Below are 19,903 nucleotides of genomic sequence, written 5' to 3' on the forward strand. Positions count from 1 at the left end.
AGGAGAGAGAGAAACCAAAGCTCCGCTCCTGCGATCCCCCAGCACAGACGGGTTGTGACGGCCGGCGGGCTCCGGCAGGGATGGGGATGACCTGGAGCTGGGGACGGGGACGCAGCTGCCAGCGCCAGCCCCGGGGAGGAGAGTGGCTGCAGCCACAGCTCCTCGGAGCCAGGTACAAACCACCCGCGGCCCAGCTTTAGCCAACGTTTTTATTTCAACAAGGAGAATGGAGCCTGCACTTTCAGAAGTCACATTTACTCGTCCCGCCACGTGGAGGGCAGGAGGGCTGAACCCGGCGCAGCCCGGAGCTCACGAGCCAGAGCTGCCCTCGTCCAAGGGCGCAGGGCAGGGGCTGCCGGCCTGTGCCGGGCCACACCGCAACGGCAACGGCCCCAAAGAGCTGGATCGCAGCTCACCCTGCACAGCACAGGCTCCTGCCGCCTCAGAGCGGGCAGCAGGACGGGACGTGAAAGCCGTTTCCCACCCCAGGGTCTGAATTTGCCCCGTGCTGAATCAGGGCTGTCACAGCTTCACTCCTCACATTCCCAGCGGCGACACAGAAATAAGGGGCTTCTTTCTATTGCTGCTCTCAGAGCCCAGCATCAGCCCAGCCGTTCAAGCCAGAAACCCGGTTAGCTAAAATATTCCTTAAAAACCAAAATGCTGCCGTCGGCCTCTCCTCCCCACCCACAGCCGCGGGCTGCAGACGCGCTGCTCCAAGCACCCAGCCTGCCGCCGCCGCCGAACCCCCCCAGCCCAACCCGCGGCAGACAAACCGACTTTTGCTTCGTGCAGCAGTGTCAGTCGAGCTCTGCGGGCCTGCAGGGATGCCTGGAAAAGCCTTTTTTTTTTTTTTTTTTTTTTTTTTTACAGACAGAGCTGTATCGGAGCAAGAGGGACAGCAGGGCTGGGGCGCGGGGCCAGGGAGCTGCAGGGTTTCTGCGGGGACGGGGGGCTGGCGATGCTACGCCACGCCAGCCCATCCGTGGGCGGCACCACCAGAGCTCAGCCCGGGCACTTCGAAGCCCACAGAAAACAGGACAAGGGAGAGACTTGTTTTCTTAGACAGGAACACAGTAAAACTAAACAGCTTCCATCTAAACCAGGTCTGTCCTCAAGCCACAGCAAACGATCTCCATTCCTGCACTTGACTGCTGAAAAAAGCACAGAACATCTCTACCCAAAACATGAAACGGTTTGTTGTGGCCTCAGGCGCTGGCTGGGATGGAGCCCGAGCGGGATGGAGCCCGAGCGGGATGGAGCCCGAGCGGGATGGAGCTGAGCCAGGCACAGGTGGGGTAAAGGGAGCGGAGAAGCTTCCTCCATCTCACCCCTCCCGCTCCAGGCCTGACCGAAGGGGGTTAGTGAGGCTGGGATGTGCATAACACACGAGAGCCAGGGCAGGGGGCCCGCCCAGTGTCAGATGGATCCAGCAGGGACCAGAAGATCCACTCCAGCTTTGTCGAGCAAAGAACATTCACTGCCCAGGCATCTTACTGAGGGGCCGGAGCTGGGACGCTGCCTTCCCACCTCATGTCTCGATAAGGATGTACCGGAGAATCCCATTGACCACATCCAGCGTCTCATCGCTCTCCAGCACGATGTCGTAGGCATCCAGGTACTTCCCCCTCCGCTCTTCCACCTGCAGCGCGGCCGACGGAGAGAGAAGAGGACTGTAAACACCAGCAGCCGAGAAGGAAGATGCTGCACCCACAGCGCTTGCATCTCTTGATGCTACCGAAAAGAGGGGTCAATAACCACCCTGACAACGTCCCAGATGCACCGGGAGCTCAGCAGACACCCTCCAGCTCCCTCCGCGCACCCCACGGGAGCTTGTACGAATCTCTCGCAACCCCCGAATCACTCGGGCAGCTGCCTGCCCCTCTCTGCTGCCCCTCAGGCTTCGCACCGGGGGAAGGCTGGCAGGGAAGCGAGACAACTGCTTCTCACACCCACCTTGTCGTTGAGAAAGCCAATCTTGAGGATGTTCTCCACATTGGGAACGCCATCTGCCATCGTCAGATCGCCCATGGAGTCCCCCAGCAAGATGATGCTCGTCCTAGTGCTCAGCTGCTGGAAATACTCCGTACCCTGCAGGACGCTGTTGTTCTTGTTGTAGGTGTGGATGAGAGGTCCCTTGAAACGCGTGAGGACTCCCTGTGCAAACAGGACAGACAAGTGATACCGCAGCAATTCCTCCGCTGTGCCGCAGCCTCAGTACCCTTTCTGGAATGGGCAAACGGGGAGGATGCTAACAGGGCGCCAGCTCTCATCTCGGAGACACCCCCGAGGAGTCTGCAAGCCCAGCAGCCACGAAACAGCCTGGAGACAGTCCCCAAGAGTCCCCTTTTGCAGGGCAAGCCCTTCTCAAAGGTGAGAACAAACCCAAAGGACGGTGATCCCAGAGACCTTGGTCGGGGATCTGCGCTGCCCTGGGGCCGGTCAGGGGCCACGGAAAGCCGCAGTCAGGGGAGCCCCAGGGCAGAGCAGGGCCCTTGCAGAAGGCAGGACTGTCCCATGCTCCCCCGAGGACAGCCTGTCCCAACACAGGGAACAGAGCGCTTCTTTGTAAGAGACATGCCATTTGCTAATGTGCATTGGGACTTCTCAGGCTTTCGTACATCAACAAAAGCCTTCCAAGCTGCTTTAAAGGACATCTGGCCTTCAGATCAGGAGAGACGTCTGTGGTTAACTCCATCCTCACCCTGCCCCAGGACAGAGCACACAGCGCTGGACACAGAGACGGCAGCGCATTTCTGCCACCAAAAAGCAAGTTTGAAAGGCGACGAGTCCCTGAGATGGCGAGCAGATGCTCACCGTTCCTGCACTCTGCCTGCCCCCCTCATCCGTGCTCTGCGCTCTCCCACTGTTGATCCAACTCCCGGGGAGGGCAGGGGAACCTCTACCACCCCCACTGCTGATGTTCAGAGGGCTGCTATGGTGGCAGCAGGTCGCAGTCCCTGAAGGCAGAGCAAATGGGGCGGGAGGCCATGACCGGCGAAGGGTCAGCTCCATCCACAGGGATCAAATACTTAGAAATGGTAACAGGCAGCTTTTAACCTAGCAGTGTCTCTGTTAACGTATTGCAGCCCTCAATTCCAGCCGAGCAACTCTCCTCTCTGCAAGCTCACCACACGTACGTGATGCAGAAACTCACATTATCGTCGAAGTCCATGTAGTTGGACACCACGTTGACGTTGGAGTAGAAGACGTTGGCCTGACGGATAATCTCTTCAAGGATGTCACCGACGCCAGCAGAGAAGATGAACAAGGGGACGTTGTACTTATGCAGCTGATCAAATAATTCATTGAATCCATCCCTAGAGCAGAAGTGTCCATCACACAGGATTACATTACCACCTCCCAGCGAGGTGCCCGGTGTACTGTGGGCTGGGAGCGCTCTCAGCCCAGCTCCAAGGCTCATATTTCTGCTTGGGACTTCCCAAACAAAAATGCACGCGTGAGCTCTGCAAAAAGCATGAGCTTTTTGTGGCACCAGCATTTCTGTGGCGTTTACTGTGCAAGGGGTGTGCAGCAGAACCCCAGACCCCTCCTGGGAGCAGCAACCTAGCGAGGAACTGCCCAGGAACAGGCGGCACACCAGCAATTCGCCCAGCATCTCCCGAACGCGCCCAGCTCCTCGCCGGGGGCACAAGGCACAGCCTGCCTGCACACGCCCACGAGAGCGGGTGCTGCCAGCCCACTCGGAAACCGTACGTTGGAGATGCGCAACAGGTCGGACTGGTTGCGAGGACTATCAGACAAACTTGCCGCAGTCTCAGTCTGCCAGGACACGATTCCCGTGCAGAAAAGGAACTTGGGTTCGTGAAAACCCGGACAGACGGTACCATCTCCTCTCCGAGACCGGCAGCTCATTCAAACCAAGGCTCCCTGAGCCGGTTTTAGGACCATCGCTGCCAAGGCCGGCCTTAACAGCAAGTTTCAGCGTAACATTTTTGTTCTGTGGGTGAAATTTGATGCTGAGCCAAGAGCCGGGATAAGGCCCAGCAGCTACAGTGAGTGGAGAGAAAATCCCTCTGGAAGAGGGGAGCTGCACGCTGCGCCCCTGCCCGGCCCTGCCCTGCCAAGAGCCGAGGGCTCTGACAAGCCGTTCAGGGAGCTCTGCCCATCACCCGTCCCCTCGGCCGCTCCTTGCCAAGACTCAAGGGACGTGGAAGCGGTTTCCGAGCAGGAAGGAGTCAGCCGAGAACGGCGCCTGCAGCCAGGGAGCGAGCTCAGGCGCTGACTTTCGGCTCTTTCACGATTAGAGCTCGGCCCCAGGAAGGGAGGGAGACTTGCATCTGCCACGCTTTGGAGACCGCGCGCAGGCCAGGGTGAGAGCAAGGAGACCGCTTGCGCAGTGGCAGGAGAGAAAGAGCCGCGGGCAGCACACCGAACGCCGAGCCCCTACCTCAGCATCACGTCCGATTCTCTGACTATCTGGGCTATGTCACCCTTCTGGATCTGCTGCTGCGACAGCAGCTCGTGGGCCCTGCTCCACCTAGGGAAAGGCAGCAGAGTGAGCTTCCCGGGCTGCAACCTTAAGGCAATCAGAAAAATAACAACTACAACTTCCCGGTATGGCCGCCAGGCCTAGAGACGGTTCAAGCCTTGTGTCCTGTAGTCCTCGGCGACAAGAAGTTGCCAGGAAAGGTCAAGCTCATCACATACAAGCACTCACCACTCCACCATGAGGGGACGTTTCTCTTCCAGGGTCCGGTTGGGATCGATTTCAATGGGATAATAATAGTGCAGCAGATCTTTCAGCTGGAGCGTTGTACAGATGGAAAAAGAACAGAGTGAACATCACGTCTAAAGAGACTATAAACAACAAAAAAAGCATTTCTAAATTCCTCCAAAGTATCACACTTCCTAATGAAAAACACAACCAAAACCATTTCTCTAAGCAACTTCACTCTGGGCAAATCCGGAGGTCTCGGAAGGAAGCGTTAACCCTCCGGCAGCCTGGCTGACTCTCACCTTGCTTCAAATACTGCACGTACAGAGGCACACACATACACCCTTCCTCCTCTTACCGGACCGAAAATGCCCACAGCTGGGCATGCAAATTAAATTTCCCTTTTTAACTTCTCCTTCCATCACCGTTGGCTGAATTACAGCCTGGACACTTGCCCCACTCTGTCCTGGCAGCAAGGCGCAGCTTGGAGAGCTGTCACACGAGCCAGTACAACCTCCTGATGATGGGTGACAGGGACGAAAAACACGGAGCCAAGAAGCAGTGCTTTACAAAACAGCACCTACCTTCTTCTTGCCGTCCTCACTGATAACACGGCTGTTATCGAGGATATCTGTAAAGACAATAAAATGCCAATATCATAGCCCAGAAACATAAAAAGACCTTCTAAAAGGCAGCTAGCCTGCGTCTCCAGTGCCAGCTCTTCCCAAAAACAAGCCGCGTGTGGCACACAGACCCGAGCACAGGCTCGCCGTGAGGTCTCAACACAGTGGCTCCCACTGTGAAGCCGCAGCACGCGCTGATCGTAGGGCATTGCTCAGCTGGGAGAGAGCAGCATCGACGCTAGCAAGCTGCAGGATGCAAGGATTAGAAGGAGAAGCAGCAAGACCAGGAGACAGCTTCTGCAGCGGGCTGTGTGCGGCCCGGGGGCCAGCAGCCGCTGCTGCAAGCAGCCAAGGCCTGGAGCTGCACCGAGAGAGAACAAGACGAAGCGGTCAGGCTTGGCAAAGGAGGGAGGCAGAGGATAACAGGAGCCACAGGGACGGAGAACACGAACACGGAAAACAAACAGAATTAGCAACAGTAAAAACAACGGCTTCAACTCACTGTGCGAAGTGGGGCAGCGTCTGCCGTTGCACCCAAACCTGCTCAGCGTCATGTCAAAGTCAGAAATGACCTGGAAGGCGAGAGAAGACCAAACCTGTGTGTGACCCAGCACATTCTACCTTTGCCATCGCTAGCCAAGGGTGCTGCTGCCTGCAAGGATGCAAATCCAGTGCTGGCGCGTCTCATGTGATGGTGCAGACTCGCAGCGGGGCACAGCAGCAATGAACGTTGACACTCCTGCCAGCCGCGAAGCAGATGTCCTCATCTGAGACAGCCAGTACCCCTCCCACCCCAGCACTCTTATCAGCACCAAAAGGCTTAATCCTGCTGACTTATTGCCGTGGGTGGAGGGGGGGTGTTTGGGGATTGGCTCGTATTTATAGCTTGCAAAACAGGGAAGAAAAAGGCCCATCCAGGGAGAGGGAGAGCCACCAGCCTGGGCCTCGACAGGAAAAGTAGCCTGGTCCCCTCCTCTTGTCTGGGGCTTCTCCCTCTCCATCTGCAAAACGTGTAGAAGGTGCTTCCTTGCACGCGGGTTGGAGCAGCCAGGCCACGGCCGGGAGGCTGAGGAAGAGGGGGAAGCTGAAGACAAGGACTGAGCGTGTCGACGACCGATGCATCACCTGCTCTCAGCTGGGCCAGCCCCTGCACAACTGGAGCCAAACAGGGCCAGTACCTGCAGCTTGTTCTTCCCTTGCTCCTTGATGGACCGGATTATCCCCATCACGCGCTCCGGCTGCTGTATGCGGACCGTGGCTTTCTCCAGCTCAGGCACCTGCGGGCAGAGACCCCCCGTTCAGAGTCACCCCTGGGACCCCATACAGCCCCTGGGGGACCGATGCCCTCCAGCCCTGCTGTGCTCTCCTTCCCGGCCGCGCTCCCCATCTCCCCTTTCCCCAGGGCCCCGCTCCCCCGGGGCCAGCCCTACCCCAGCCTTTGCCCCCACCCCGGGCTCCCGCCACCCCGCTCCCCAGCCCGGCCCACGCTCCTTATAACCCCCGGGCCCCCTCCGGGCCCCCTCCAGCCCGGCCCCGGCCCCGGCTCCGCAGCCCCCGCGCTCACCATCGCGCCCCGCTCCGCTCCGCGCCGGGCCGAGCCGCGCCGGGGCCGCGCAGCCGCGGGGAGGAGCCGGCGCGGGGGCGGGGCCGGGGCCGGAGCGGGGCCGGGGGGTGGCCGGGGGGTGCCCGGGGGGGCCGGGGGGGCCCGGGGCCGAGCGGGGCTGCCGGGGGGTGCCAGGGGCCGCCCGCTGCGCTGCGGCTGGGGCTGCGCCTCCGCCCCGCGCCCGGAGCGGCTCCGGCGGGTCCGGCCGGTACCGGCGCTTGCGGTTGCGTTTCCTCTGCAACACGCTCCGAGCCGGGAAGGCGAAAGAGAAAGGAGAGATAAAGATTTAAAAAAAAAAAAAGTTCATGGCAGGGGCTGTTTTTTTTGCCGTCACACCTCCCCCAGCGTTACCGCAAAACTGATTTAACTTAAAAAACTCCACACCGCCAGTAACATAGAATCACAGAACCGTTTAGGTTGGAAAAGACCTTTAAAATCATCAAGTCCGTTAACCCAGCACTGCCAAGTCCACCACTAAACCGTGTCCCTAAGCACCACATCTACACATCTTTTAAATACCTCCAGGGATGGCGATTCCACCACTTCCCTGGGCAGCCTGTTCCAATGCTTGACAACCCTTTCGGTGAAGAAATTTTTCCTAATGTCCAATCTAAACCTTCCCTGGCACAACGTGAGGCTGTTTCTTCTTGTCCTATCACTTGTTACTTGGGAGAAGAGACCACTCCCCACCTCACTACAGCCTCCTTTCAGGTAGTTGTAGAGCGCGATGAGGTCTCCCCTCAGCCTCCTTTTCTCCAGGCTGAACACCCCCAGTTCCCACAGCCGCTCCTCATCAGACTTGTGCTCTAGACCCTTCACCAGCTTCGTCATCCTTCTCTGGACCTTCACAGAGGTGCTCCTTGAAGCACGGAGGAAAAGCAGTTGGCAACGAGTGAAGCCAGTGAGGAGTCAGGACGGGGCTCCCCATCCTTCCGCTCTCCTCTCCTTGGCCCTGGGCGGCACCTTCCACCCCTCCAAATTAGCAGCAGATATGGCAGTGGCAGAGTATTTGTGGCTTCACCACTGACATTAGGTAGCCTGTGTCTCAGCTTCCTCCTGTGTGAGCTGGTACAAGGGTACTTCACAAGTAGGCACTTCGGTGCCTAAATTTGGGGCGCTCTATACCAGGCTAAATAATATTAAAAAGTTGCAGGGGAATCACAAGGCTGTTTTTGCTCAGAGCAGCCTTCAACTGCAGGGTCCAGCGTAATCTGGGCTCTGGTTAGGAGAAGGCTGAGGGCAGTGATGGAGCGAGGGAGGTGGGAGGACCAGGACTCCATTGCCTGCGGAGGGGTTCACAGCCGGTCCCGGGTCTCCCCCCGGGTCTGTGATCTCATTATTGGGCATATTCCAGAATCACTAGACAGAAAGGGATTCAGAGACGATGTTGGAGGGCAAGGACAAAGCCCTGTAAGCACCTCAGAGAGAAGCACCTTCCACTGCCTCGGGCTTCAACATGGGCGATAGCTTGGCACCCACCGGATATTCATCTTCACACATGGAGAGGAAGATGAGTGCTATGGCTTGCACCGTCTTCAATGAGCTTCGCCTGGAAGGGAAACTCTGTGATGTGATCATCAGTGTGGATGGTATTGAATTCAACGCTCACAAGAACATCCTCTGTAGCTGCAGTCACTATTTCAGGTCAGTGCTTGAAACAAGAGGGGTTGGGGACAAACAGTTATTTCCCAGTCTGTGTCACACAGCCTTAGGGTATCTCCAGCGCATACATCAGCACTAAAACGCTCATCCATCAGTTCCCCGCAGTCCTGGTACCTCCCTGGACACCAGAATTAATCCACAACCTAGTATCTAACAGCAGCTCTGGAAGTGGTGTCTGTTGCGGTGCGGGGCTGGGAGCCTGGCCAGCCTGGCTTATCTGCCATCGGGCAGGAGGCTTTCCTTCCCCACATACCATTATTCTCTGGTATTCTTGTTGAAGCAAGGTGACCACTCGCCCTGTTGCTCTCTGTCCACAGCCGGAGGCTGTGACTCCTTTTTAAAACAAAAAACGTTAATTAATAAACTACACGGCCTCCCAGCGTGTACTGCTAGTGCCCAAATTGGTGCCTGGGGAAGAAGGCACAGGGGATAACGGGGTCAGGGTTTAAAGCAGCAAAGCTGTTTTTTCCCCAGCACTGCTTTGTTTTTTCAGGGCTTTGTTTACCAGCAGCTGGAACAACGCAGAGAAGATAGTATATAAAATCCCCGGCACTTCACCTGAAATGATGAGGCTCATTATCGAGTACGCCTACACCAGGACAGTACCGGTCACGGCTGACAACGTTGAAAGTTTGCTAACCGCAGCAGACCAGTTCAATATCATGGGCATCATCAGACTGTGCTGCGAGTTCTTAAAATCCCAGCTATGCCTGGAAAATTGCATCGGCATCTGCAGACTCACAGATTATTACCACTGTCCCGACCTGCGAGAAGCAGCCTATGTATTCATCCTCCATCACTTCGAGGAGATGACCAAAGTGTCTACTGAGTTTCTAGACCTCTCCGTCAACGAGCTAAAGCACATCATTGAGAAGGATGAGCTCAATGTGAAACAAGAAGATGCCGTGTTCGAGGCTATTCTGAAATGGATTGCTCACGACCCGCAGAACAGGAGGCAGCACATTGCAGTCTTGCTGGGCAAGGTCGGTGCTGTCACGGCGTGGGCCTGGGCGGCTCTGCAGAGCTGGGCACGGGGCAGCTGAGCCAGAGCCGCTTTGCTTTCCCTGTAAGACCGGAGGAAACTGCAGCCTCCTAACGCTGCTCTCAAAGAAGTGAGCTTTCAGACCGTCAGGCTATTGCTAGGGGCACAGGTCAAAGATCCTGTGCTGGGGCTGGGGCAGATCTTTTAAGTGCACATTTCCTCATGTTTAGAGCTTAAGTTTAACTGTTCACCACATCCAGGAAGGGCCAAAGTTCACATGAGACGACGTTATCTCTACATACACAAAGTTTATGAGCATTTGCCTAGACAAGCTATGCTACGCAAATAGCAGCAGGCGTTAGGGCAGTTTCAGTCTGCGTACGGGAAAGCACCGTGCCAAAGCAGTGGCAGATTCCCTGCCGTGAAATCGAATGATTTACACTTGCACACCCCTTTCTGGACTAGCTAAAAACTACACATTTAAATCTCTGGTTCTCTAATAAGCTTTAAACAACACTGTAGCCTAAAAGCAAAGCCATCCAGCACTGGAGCTCTCCACGAAGGATACCAAGGTGTAAAGCATCTGCATTAATATTCTAACCTCCTTTTTCCATTTTTCAGGTTCGACTGGCACTGATGCAAGCAGAATACTTCATGAACAACGTCAAAACGCACGATTATGTGAAGGACAATGAGGAGTGCAAAGCTCTCATCATAAACGCACTGACAGAAATGTACAACCTCAATATGCATGGCCCATCTTACTCTGATTTCACCAACCCGCTCAGTCGGCCTCGCCTGCCCTATGCCATCTTGTTTGCTATCGGAGGCTGGAGTGGGGGGAGCCCAACCAACGCCATTGAGACATACGATGCCCGTGCAGACAAGTGGGTAAACGTCACATGTGAGCAAGAAAGCCCCCTTGCCTATCATGGCACTGCTTATTTAAAAGGCTTTGTCTACGTTATTGGAGGATTTGACAGCGTGGATTATTTCAACAGCGTCAAGCGGTTTGACCCACTTAAGAAAACATGGCAGCAGGTTGCACCCATGCACTCGCGGCGCTGCTACGTCAGCGTCGCCGTTCTCAACAACTTTCTCTATGCCATGGGAGGGTTTGATGGATACATGCGGCTCAACACAGCAGAACGCTACGAGCCCGAGATGAACCAGTGGACACTGATTGCCCCCATGCACGAGCAGAGAAGCGATGCTAGTGCAACTACGCTGCATGAGAAGGTAAACGGACCGCGAGATTACAGAAAGCAGCTAAGGTTGAAGTATGGTGAGCGGGACAAGGAACCAAACATCAGTGCACAGCATGACACCGTGAGCAAGTGCCTGTCCTTTCATATGGCACCTATCGAGGTAGGGACTTTCATGGAGCGCAGCCAGTGATAGCTACCACTCTGAGTTCGTCACCTAGATAGAAAAGAGGAACTGTGGAGCAGGAAAGGTAACAAATGCTCCCTTTAACGTGATGGATCATTTAAAATAAAGACGAAGGAAGTTCACGTAAACCTTATTCATTAAATCCTGGAGCTACAGATACAAAGCTCTCTAAGAGGCAGCAACCGACTGGCGCAGCGGAGATGCAGACAGGAGTGGTAAAACTCTTCCAGAGCTGCTTACCACCAACAGCCCACTTGCCGCCGGACAGTACTTTTCTAGCCACAGGTCACATACCATGCCTATCTGCTTCACGCAGTTCAGGAAATAAAGGGTCTAAATCCTGCTCGCCTGAATAACTCACTGCACTTTTATTGCTTCAAATCCAGGATGACCGCTCCCATTAGAAAAACCAAACCAAAACAAACCCAAACAACTCCCCACACCAGCCACACCATTCATTTTCTCCTCGATGTGTTCTCCCACCAGGAGTATAACTGCCCTGCTCACCCTTTTTTTGTTCTCCTGTAAACAGGTGTACATATGTGGTGGGTTCAATGGAAATGAATGCTTGATCACAGCTGAAGTGTATGATGCCACAACAAATCAATGGACCTTTATAGCCCCCATGAGAAGCAGAAGAAGTGGAGTAGGTGTGATCGCGTATGGAAATGAAGTGTACGCGGTAAGGGAGAAGTGGCACCTCTGCCGTAACACCACCCAGTACTTGTGGTACTTATTTTTGCTAATCTGCATTTCCTAGATTTTCAGGCTGGCCGTTTGCTTGTGAGATTTAGGGAAGAAAGTCAGAGCCAGAGTGGTTGATACACCTCCTGAGAGTATTACCACCTGCATACTTTTTGTTATGAAAAATGTGTGGACAGTTTTTAAGCAGCTGCAGCACAGAAATTATTTTCTGCTGCTGCTGACAGCATTAGCAGCACAGAACATTTGCTTGGTCCTGTTTATCCTATCCACGTACTGCATTTAAACTCTGTAGAAGCATAAAGCCTGACAGTTGCACAAAATAACTTTTGGAAGCTCCAGAAAGAACAAGGGAGCAGTCTGCAATAAGCAGGCGCTGTGTTTTGAGGTCACACGCTCTCAGCAATGCTCAAACTGGTCAGTGAGGCAGGACCAGTTACCACCTCACTTGTGCGCAAAATGATTCGGCCGACTTAGCGGGCGAGGAAAGGCCTATTTCAACTCTGTGCCTTTGGCATTCACAGGTAGGAGGATTTGACGGAGTCAACCGGCTTCGGAGCGCAGAAGCTTACAACCCCGTTGCCAACACATGGCGCACAGTCCACACCATGTTCAATCCTCGCAGCAACTTTGGGATTGAAGTGGTGGATGACCTTTTGTTTGTGGTTGGTGGCTTTAACGGTTTTACTACTACTTTCAACGTTGAGTGCTATGATGACAACGCTAATGAGTGGTACGATGTTCATGACATGGGCATATACCGTAGTGCTCTGAGCTGCTGCGTGGTGCCAGGTCTATCTAACATCAGGGAGTACGTTGCCAGACGAGACTGCTACGTGGACAACTCTTCAAAGGAAGTCACGTTCATTTCTTCAACAAGTAGCCTGCCTGTATGAACAGCTCCACTTAGCTAATAAAGTTTTCTGAGCAGCAAGTGAATGTATTCACTTATTCTAAAATAAAAACAATTGATACAGACCAAAAGAATAATTAGTATTTAAAACTTCCATTCTATGGCACCACAAAAAGTATCAGCCACAGTCTACACAGCAACTTAAAAAATAAAAGGTACAACAGAATGCTAGAGAAATAAAAGGTTTATTTTCATTAATTCACTTATTACAATAAACTTTAGTACAGTGTACTTAAGGTAAAGAACATTACAGTAGGATTTGTTTCGAACAGCCTATACACACATACTACTTTACCTTACTGGAAGTAAGTACAGGAGTGCTGCTTCTCCAAGCAATCTGTTGAAGTCTACGTTAATATCGACAGGAGAGCACAGCTGCCGTGATCCACAGTGACATGGACCTATGAGGAGTATCTGACTATTAATGGTCGTTAGTTCCACACTTTACATTCATATTAGTAATAGAACTAGGCCCTCAGGAGCACCTGTTCTATCAGACTTTCGCTCAGGACTATCGAACTAGAGATATGATTTATACCCTAACATAACGTGGACATAGCTGAAAATAAAGCTAAGCCATAAACCACTTATTTTAAGCTTGCTTTTTTAAGCCCATGGAACGTTACAACATACTATTGCAAGGTTGTGTTAAAAATAACCTAAGAAGTTGCAATTCTTTGTGACTCAGTTTGCCAGTAGCGATCAGTATATTCCATGACACACAAGTTGAGCCAATAGTTCTGATTTTAACATTTACTGTAATGGAGAAAAATTATATTGAAATAGTATAGCAGAATGCTTGGCATAGATATTATTCATAATGCATGCTAAAAAGTTGGCATGTTTTCTTCATTTCTGGAGTGGTATCATACTATGTGCAAGAGAAAGTCTTATTAAAAATACATACAAACCCAGTATACTAACAGAGTAGTCAGGTAGTTATAAAATATTATGTACACATATGGCACCTACAAATTACTACAATGACAACCGAGTGCTAGGCAGGATGTGTCCTACTCTACTAATACCTTGACCAGAAAGACAGGACATGAAACATGCATTTTGTGGCACGTATTCAGTACAGGTATAGAGGTATGATTGTCATAAGGAGGAGGAAAAACTCCACCTGATGTTCTTTTACATTAGGAAGGCCAGAAGTCAGCCTTCTAATACTTAACTGAATACACACTGGGATCTTACCGACATTGAACTAGCCACTATAAACACACTGAAAGAATTCCCAGGCTTTTGTTTATAGGATCATTTTATAAACATCCAGCAAGCTATGGCAGTCAAAGGCCACCAGGAATTTGTTATGCAATTCACAGGTTAGTGGGCTAAATTACAGCCAGAGTCAATAATGCAATTCTTCCGAACACCTATATGTGATACTATGGATAGTTAGGCTTGTCAGTTAAAAACCATGTGCAATGCAATTGGTCCACTTAAAGTCAAGGCTAAAAAACCACCCCAACTACTTAAAAATTCCATAGAATTGGCATAGCAAAAGTTAGAGCAAACCAGTGCTGTTCACAGTGCCCATCACTCACCATGCAAATAGAACATACGGAGCTATAGTGCATCATATACAGAATCACGGTTGGCATTCACGAGTTAAGCTGTCCAGACGCTAAGCTGTTCTGACATTGTCTTTGAGTGGAATGTCTTTAGTAAACTACGCAGCTTGTATGTCAGCCAAAAGTTCTCCTGCTAAGTGCAATATCCATTTTGCTTAGAAAATGAAAGACTGCAAGAAGTTTGTTCTTGCATTTAACTTTCTTGCATGCTGCCACAAGTTAAACTATTTAGTTCATATTCCAACCGAAGTAATAATCTTGGTATTTCTCCCTACAAATTGTCCCGCTTTGTTGACAGACTACAAGAGGGCTTTGACAGAGCTGTGGTGGTCTGACATACTACCATCCTTCAACTGCATGTGAAAAATCCCTACAGCAAAGTCAGTGGGATGGAGTATGGAAAATCTTCTCAGTTCCTTCTGTGCAAAGTCTGGTAAAGTATCTTAAAACCAGCTCCCACAAATTTAAGTTATATCAATGGATTTAGTACTAAAGCTGTGAGGCATTTTCACACTTCTATTCACAAACCGTGCTGTAGGGGCAGTAATTCTTAAATTACTCCAGCCAAATCTGCAAGAGTTCATGGGCCAAACGCCACTGATTAACCCCTTGCTTCCAGGTCTGCATGAACTGATTTGGTAAGTCTGAACATCAGCCTTAAACCTGAACAAGCTTACCTATTTCCTCTCCTGCATTAGGCCAGCATCGTACAATTTAAGCTGCCCTTGCATAACAATTCTACAGGCAAATAAAATACAACACGGTTACCATAGATGAGTAAATTGAGACTAAACTGTTAAGATTTTCAAGGTTGTTTTTTTTTTTTTTTTAAAACAAGGCTAGATTATTCTATTACAAAAAGACAAGTTATTGATATCAAAAGTGGCAAGTGAACTGCAAAGTGGAGCGTTAAGGGATGTACACATCAGAGAAACCTTTACACACTATGTGGTTGAAAGACTTACCCAGTGTTTCAGATATGATCTAGGTTGCCTGCTGAATTGGAAAATGAGAAGTATCAGCTCAGAAAGCTAAACAATTAAAAAACAAAACAAAACAAAACACCAAACTGTTTAGAATTTCTTTTGCAAAGAAGTTGCCCACATCAAAAACACCAGCAAATCATCATATGAACCAAAGACAGTAAACAGATTCTCCAACAATGTTTGTCTACACAAAGTTTGGAACACCCTGGTTACTCCTCCCTTTCCCTTCCCTAAGATCCTGAGTTAGATTGCATGTGAAAACCTGGAACATTCAAATGAAGGGAAGGATGGGGAAGAAAAGGAGGTAGGAAGGATGCACTGAATCCGCTAGTAACCTAAACCGTCCTGGAGCTCTTCGGATCAGGGAGAAGGAGTGTTCAGTGGGACAGTTAACTGAGAGGCAGTGATACTCGAAAGGAAATATTGCACGTTCTGTTCCTTGGGAGTATAGCAGTAAGCAAACCAGAGCCAGCCAGGGCACTGGTTTATGTAAACCACCTCAAAAAGCCAAAAGGTATTTAAATCAGCTTAAATCTTACTGCCACAGTAAGTGGGGAAATTCAAATATTTAGAGACTGTGAAAACTCCAAATGCCTCTCAAAATCTTCTTGTTATCAGTAATTGAGAGCCAACTATCTCCCTTCAAGAGGAACACCAAGTGCCGATTCATTAAGGAGCACTGCAGCGCAGCTACTCTAAGTTTCTTGGGAAAGTATACCGAAGGCAAAGGGTACTGATTGTCAAAGACAGGCTGGAAACAGGCTAGTGGGGGTTCTTCTAATCACTTTTTCACTAGAATTAAAACACGTGCAACATTTGAGAAAGGATCTACAAGTAGCTCAGGTTTCAATCTATTACTGTGAAATAATCTCATTCTTACTAATCCACACTAATAGAAGTGAATAGTCAATGTTGGAGGGTGGTTTGCTGGTTTTCACCCCTTTTATCAGCTGATTGTTGACCAAGTTTCTAATGAATCTGTCAAAGACAAACTCAAAGCATCTCCAGATACACCCTAAAAAAATCTACTGCCTCAAGTTCTCTGGTTTAGCAAGTGTCTTGTGTTCTACCAATCATCCATTTATAAACAAACTCTGCAGCCTCTCTACAACATACAGATACAAAATATTTAACCCACATAGAAACATCCTGAAGTAATTTTATAAGGAAAGATTGTGCTTTGTTTTCATATATAGGTATAACTATTGCACTTGCCTCCAACTTGGGAAAGCTAAGTACGCTAACACTAATTATATGTGAAGTTTACTCACTGAGGAGGAGAGAATCAAAGGAATGTCAATATATAAGTGCAAATAAAACAGGTGCTTTCAAGCACACACAAATGTAACCACTAAATTATTAAGAGAGAGATCTTTGATTTTCAAAATAGAACTGTTAGAGACTAACTCTACAGAAATCCTTGAAAACAAAGATCTGAAGAGAGAAATAACAGACTTAATGTTCCCAGAGATATTTCACAGCCCTTTACAGGCTACAGTTTTTCCCTGGGCACCATTAAAGTAATACTGTCGGATTCACAAAGTTCCTCAATTCCCATCCATCCTCAATTTCTGAGCTTCTTAATTTTCAATACATAAAAGATGCTGGTTTTATGCATCAAATTCAATCAACACCCTCATGACTTACAAAGACACATCAAGCCTAACAAAATGGTTTAGCACAGTATTTCCTAGATTCATCAGGAGTGATATTCCAGAAACTAGCACTCAATCTGCGAGCGTGGCATTCTCCGTAAGCATAGGGAGTGTCGGTGTATTTCCTGCATCTGCCTTTCCTGCATTTGCCTTATTCTATCTTTTTGCCACATCAAATTCTGTGGCATGGGGTACCTTTGTGTTCCCTGCAAGCATCTGAAGGGAATTCGCACATGGCAGGCTGTCGCTCTGCAGCGAGGCTGAGGCATAGGAGGCAAAAGCATCCAGCGCTTTCTCTCAGCACAGTAACGATAGGCCTCTTTCCTGTACTGCTTGTCAATATCATCGCTGTTCTTCCACCCCCCAATGATGAAAACATCATCTTTATAATAACAAATAGCTGCTCCTTCAATGCTAAGAACCTCTGGGGGTAAGCTTTCAAGTATTTCATCTGAGGCCCTGCCAGAGATCTTTATCTTGGCTTCCTCATTATCTATAGGGTAACTCTTGGGGCAGCACGATGCTGTATGGTAAAAGTTTGTGTTAGCAACAGACATCTGAAAAGAGCAATAATTATCAATGAGTGGCAGAGACTCCACATCCTGCCACTGCCTTGTTTCAGCATCATATCTGATAATAACCGCCCTCAATCCATCTTCGCTGTCACTGTCAACTGGGGTACGAGCAGCAACATAAACAAACCGGTCTTCCACAGAAACAGCTTTCACATCACGAAGAATCTTCGGTGCTGACTCCAGGTTAAGCCATTTGTCTTGCTCGGGATTATAAATGGCCACATCTTTAAAGCCAGGACTGAAATTGCCATGTCCACCAATACTGTATAAGTTTCCTTTAACTTCAGTAAGGCCAAAAGAATGCTTTCTGGTTATTAGATTTGAGACTTGCTCCCAAATATTTCTGTTTGGATTGTACCTTTCTACAGTCTTGGCAAACCCTGGTTCCATGGAGCCAGCCACATAAACATAAGATTCTGTCACAGCAACAGCATGCCCATCAAGATGATTATGTATGTGCGGTAAGTTTACCCACCTATCTTCATCGATGAAATACCCTACGCACTCACTCAAGTAATCTCCTCCCTCCGATACACCACCAATCACCATAATGACGTCCATGTTTTGTCCAAAACGCGGCAACAACGCTACAGGACAAGCGGAATCTTGTAGATTACCAGACTGCAGGTTCTCAGACCGCAAGGCATGACTCTCCACAGCTTCGGACACTAACTTAACACAGGCTTCGTTGCTCGATACCAGCCTTTCAGATTTGACGTGGCGAGTAAGGTAAGTGGGTTTCATCTGAGACAGTCTAAGCAGTTTAAAGAGATCTTCAAAGTATCTCTCTCTTTCCTCAGGATTTTTCTGAACCCACTTCAAAACAGTCTCAAAGAGGATTTCTTCAGAGTCCACTGTGATCTCCGAGTCTGAGAGCCAGTCTCTGATGAGGTGAAAGGGCAAAGTGTAGAACTCCTCATCTTGGATAACTTTGTGGAAGTTTCTCCTGATCATATCCTGAGCTTTGAGGGCCAGCTGATTCAGGGAATACATATGGGCTAAGCTGTGAACCGCAACGCAGTTGGAGAGATTGAGCTTCTTCTTCAGAAACTCTCCACAGAACTCTTTTAACCGGGTCAGCAGAAACCTGCAGAACAAACGAACAGGGGTGATGCTGCAGCCCGGCTGCCGCCGGTCCGGTCGCGGCCAGCCCCCCCGGGGCCCCGCTCACCTGTCGGCCATCTCCAGCACCTCGTGGACGTTGCCGGGGCTGACACGGATGGTGCCGGTGTACATGAAGCCGACGACGGCCTCCACCGTGTCGGGGTCGGGACCGCCCTCCGAGCTCCACTTCTGCAGCTCCACGCGGCCCGAGCGCGACTCCGCGAAGCCTCCCGAGAGCAGCGGCGTGAAGTACTCCGTGGCGGCGGCCAGGACGGAGCGGTGCGCCCGGTACTCGCGGGCCGCCCCGGGCCGCCCGCCGCCGAAGGCCAGAGTGATGTCGCAGTAGAGGCCGTGGCGGCGCTGCTCGTTCTGCCGCCAGGCCAGGTCGGAGCAGTGCGCCGGGCACCCGAACTCCTCCGCCTCCGCCTCCCCATCCACCCCGCCGCCGCGCGGGCCCCCGCCCTCCGCCTCCGCCGCAGGCGGGCCGGGGCCCGGCTGCGGCTGAGGGGCAGCCGCGGCGGCCGCCATCTTGTCCGACATGGCGGGTTGCGGCCAGTGCGCCTGCGCGCGGGGCGCCGGCGGCGCGAGTGACGTGCGCCGCGCTGCCCCCTGGCGGGGAGGTGCCGCCGCCGCCGCAGGTGAAATGGCGGGCGGGGCGTTGCGGGGGGCTTGGCACAAGCGCAGCGCCCGGGGCGCCCCGTCCCCTCAGCCCGGGCCGCCGTCACCTCGGGGCAAGGGGTGCCCTGAGGGGAGCAGGGATGTGGCCGAGGTGAGTGCCCCCCCCGCTCCTCAGTGAGCAGAGAGGGCCAGCATGGCGGCAGAGGCACCAGGCCCCCCCCTCAGGCGAGGCGGACAGGCGGTTCCTGCTCCCCTCGCTCCCCAGCGGGCTCGAAAAACCGGTCAGGAGAGAGCTGGTGGGGCCCCTGACGCCCCTCCGTTTTGGGGTCGCCTCGGTGCTGGAGGCGACAGCTGGGGTGGTCGGTGAGGACACCGGTGTGACAGCCGGAGCATCTGCCGGTGATCCTTGCGGTTTAGCGCCAAGGTAGCTTGCTGGGCACCTCGCAGTTGCAAGGGAACTGGATCACTTTGCCAAACTGCACAGGAATCGCAGACCAGAAATAACACGCACAGTTTTATTCAGCGCCTCGAGCTATCTTTTTGATTATTTTTCCCCTTAACATCACTCTCTCAGGCAAGCCTGTGGGGAAGGGACTTTACATGAGTAATTCACTCACTCCAAGTAAAATACACTTTTTTTTGTTTTGTTAACTAGAGTAAAGCAAGCTGTAGTTGATTATTTCAATGTTTACTATACAACATGATACAGTTCCCTACCTCTTGTATAACGCTATATCAATTATAGATAATACCTTTCCTCCTTTCTCTTCTCCAATTTGCTAAATTTCTAATTTGCACACTGAAACATGACAGGTTAAGTCTGTATGGGTTGG

General features: G+C 51.3%; 4 protein-coding genes across 7 annotated transcripts in view; 2 read left to right on the forward strand and 2 right to left on the reverse strand.

The window, feature by feature from the left end:
• Nucleotides 1-19,903, forward strand: part of NKIRAS2 (NFKB inhibitor interacting Ras like 2) — a 141,424-nt gene that overhangs the window by 42,470 nt on the left and 79,051 nt on the right. The gene's annotated exons all lie outside the window — the stretch shown is intronic.
• On the reverse strand, nt 196-7,750 carry NT5C3B (5'-nucleotidase, cytosolic IIIB). Of its 3 annotated transcripts, none has more exons than XM_075171655.1 (9): nt 7,424-7,750; nt 6,480-6,578; nt 5,804-5,873; nt 5,263-5,309; nt 4,682-4,767; nt 4,412-4,501; nt 3,158-3,320; nt 1,957-2,157; nt 196-1,642 (listed from the first exon to the last, which is right to left on the reverse strand). In XM_075171655.1, exons 1-9 carry the CDS (start codon nt 7,733-7,735, stop codon nt 1,532-1,534), a joined length of 1,179 nt encoding a protein of 392 aa, XP_075027756.1. In that variant the 5' UTR covers nt 7,736-7,750; the 3' UTR covers nt 196-1,531. The 3 variants fall into 3 exon arrangements, with proteins under 3 accessions (XP_075027756.1, XP_075027755.1, XP_075027757.1); XM_075171654.1 differs by having other exon boundaries at nt 5,804-5,897; XM_075171656.1 differs by lacking the exon at nt 7,424-7,750 and adding an exon at nt 6,866-6,952.
• On the forward strand, nt 9,115-12,538 carry KLHL10 (kelch like family member 10). The gene is made up of 4 exons (XM_075171670.1): nt 9,115-9,549; nt 10,170-10,787; nt 11,473-11,622; nt 12,167-12,538. The coding sequence occupies exons 1-4, from the start codon at nt 9,130-9,132 to the stop codon at nt 12,536-12,538; spliced, it is 1,560 nt and encodes a 519-aa protein (XP_075027771.1). The 5' UTR covers nt 9,115-9,129.
• KLHL11 (kelch like family member 11) lies at nt 12,445-19,002 on the reverse strand. 2 transcript variants are annotated; one of them, XR_012676925.1, is made up of 5 exons: nt 18,520-19,002; nt 16,969-18,435; nt 15,098-15,163; nt 12,851-12,956; nt 12,445-12,530 (listed from the first exon to the last, which is right to left on the reverse strand). XR_012676925.1 is itself a non-coding variant. In XM_075171625.1 (2 exons), the coding sequence occupies exons 1-2, from the start codon at nt 18,990-18,992 to the stop codon at nt 16,839-16,841; spliced, it is 2,070 nt and encodes a 689-aa protein (XP_075027726.1). In that variant the 5' UTR covers nt 18,993-19,002; the 3' UTR covers nt 15,170-16,838. The 2 variants fall into 2 exon arrangements, 1 of the variants encoding a protein (XP_075027726.1); XM_075171625.1 differs by lacking the exons at nt 12,445-12,530; nt 12,851-12,956; nt 15,098-15,163 and having other exon boundaries at nt 15,170-18,435.

Source organism: Calonectris borealis, chromosome 22 (assembly GCF_964195595.1).
Source record: "Calonectris borealis chromosome 22, bCalBor7.hap1.2, whole genome shotgun sequence".
Taxonomy (NCBI): Eukaryota; Metazoa; Chordata; class Aves; order Procellariiformes; family Procellariidae; genus Calonectris; species Calonectris borealis.

What these genes read in the sequence shown, in the direction of transcription:
- NT5C3B (XM_075171654.1), bottom strand. Translation starts at nt 7,735, where the DNA reads ATGACGAAGCTGGTGAAGGGTCTAGAGCACAAGTCTGATGAGGAGCGG. An exon ending in CGTCCCCTCATGGTGGAGTG is followed by an intron (nt 4,502 to 4,681) that starts GTGAGTGCTTGT and finishes GCCTTTCCCTAG; the next exon opens with GTGGAGCAGGGCCCACGAGC. An exon ending in ACATGGACTTCGACGATAAT is followed by an intron (nt 2,158 to 3,157) that starts GTGAGTTTCTGC and finishes CTGTTTGCACAG; the next exon opens with GGAGTCCTCACGCGTTTCAA.
- KLHL10 (XM_075171670.1), top strand. Translation starts at nt 9,130, where the DNA reads ATGATGAGGCTCATTATCGAGTACGCCTACACCAGGACAGTACCGGTC. An exon ending in CAACTACGCTGCATGAGAAG is followed by an intron (nt 10,788 to 11,472) that starts GTAAACGGACCG and finishes TCCTGTAAACAG; the next exon opens with GTGTACATATGTGGTGGGTT. An exon ending in ATGGAAATGAAGTGTACGCG is followed by an intron (nt 11,623 to 12,166) that starts GTAAGGGAGAAG and finishes TGGCATTCACAG; the next exon opens with GTAGGAGGATTTGACGGAGT.
- KLHL11 (XM_075171625.1), bottom strand. Translation starts at nt 18,992, where the DNA reads ATGTCGGACAAGATGGCGGCCGCCGCGGCTGCCCCTCAGCCGCAGCCG. An exon ending in GTGCTGGAGATGGCCGACAG is followed by an intron (nt 18,436 to 18,519) that starts GTGAGCGGGGCC and finishes TTTGTTCTGCAG; the next exon opens with GTTTCTGCTGACCCGGTTAA.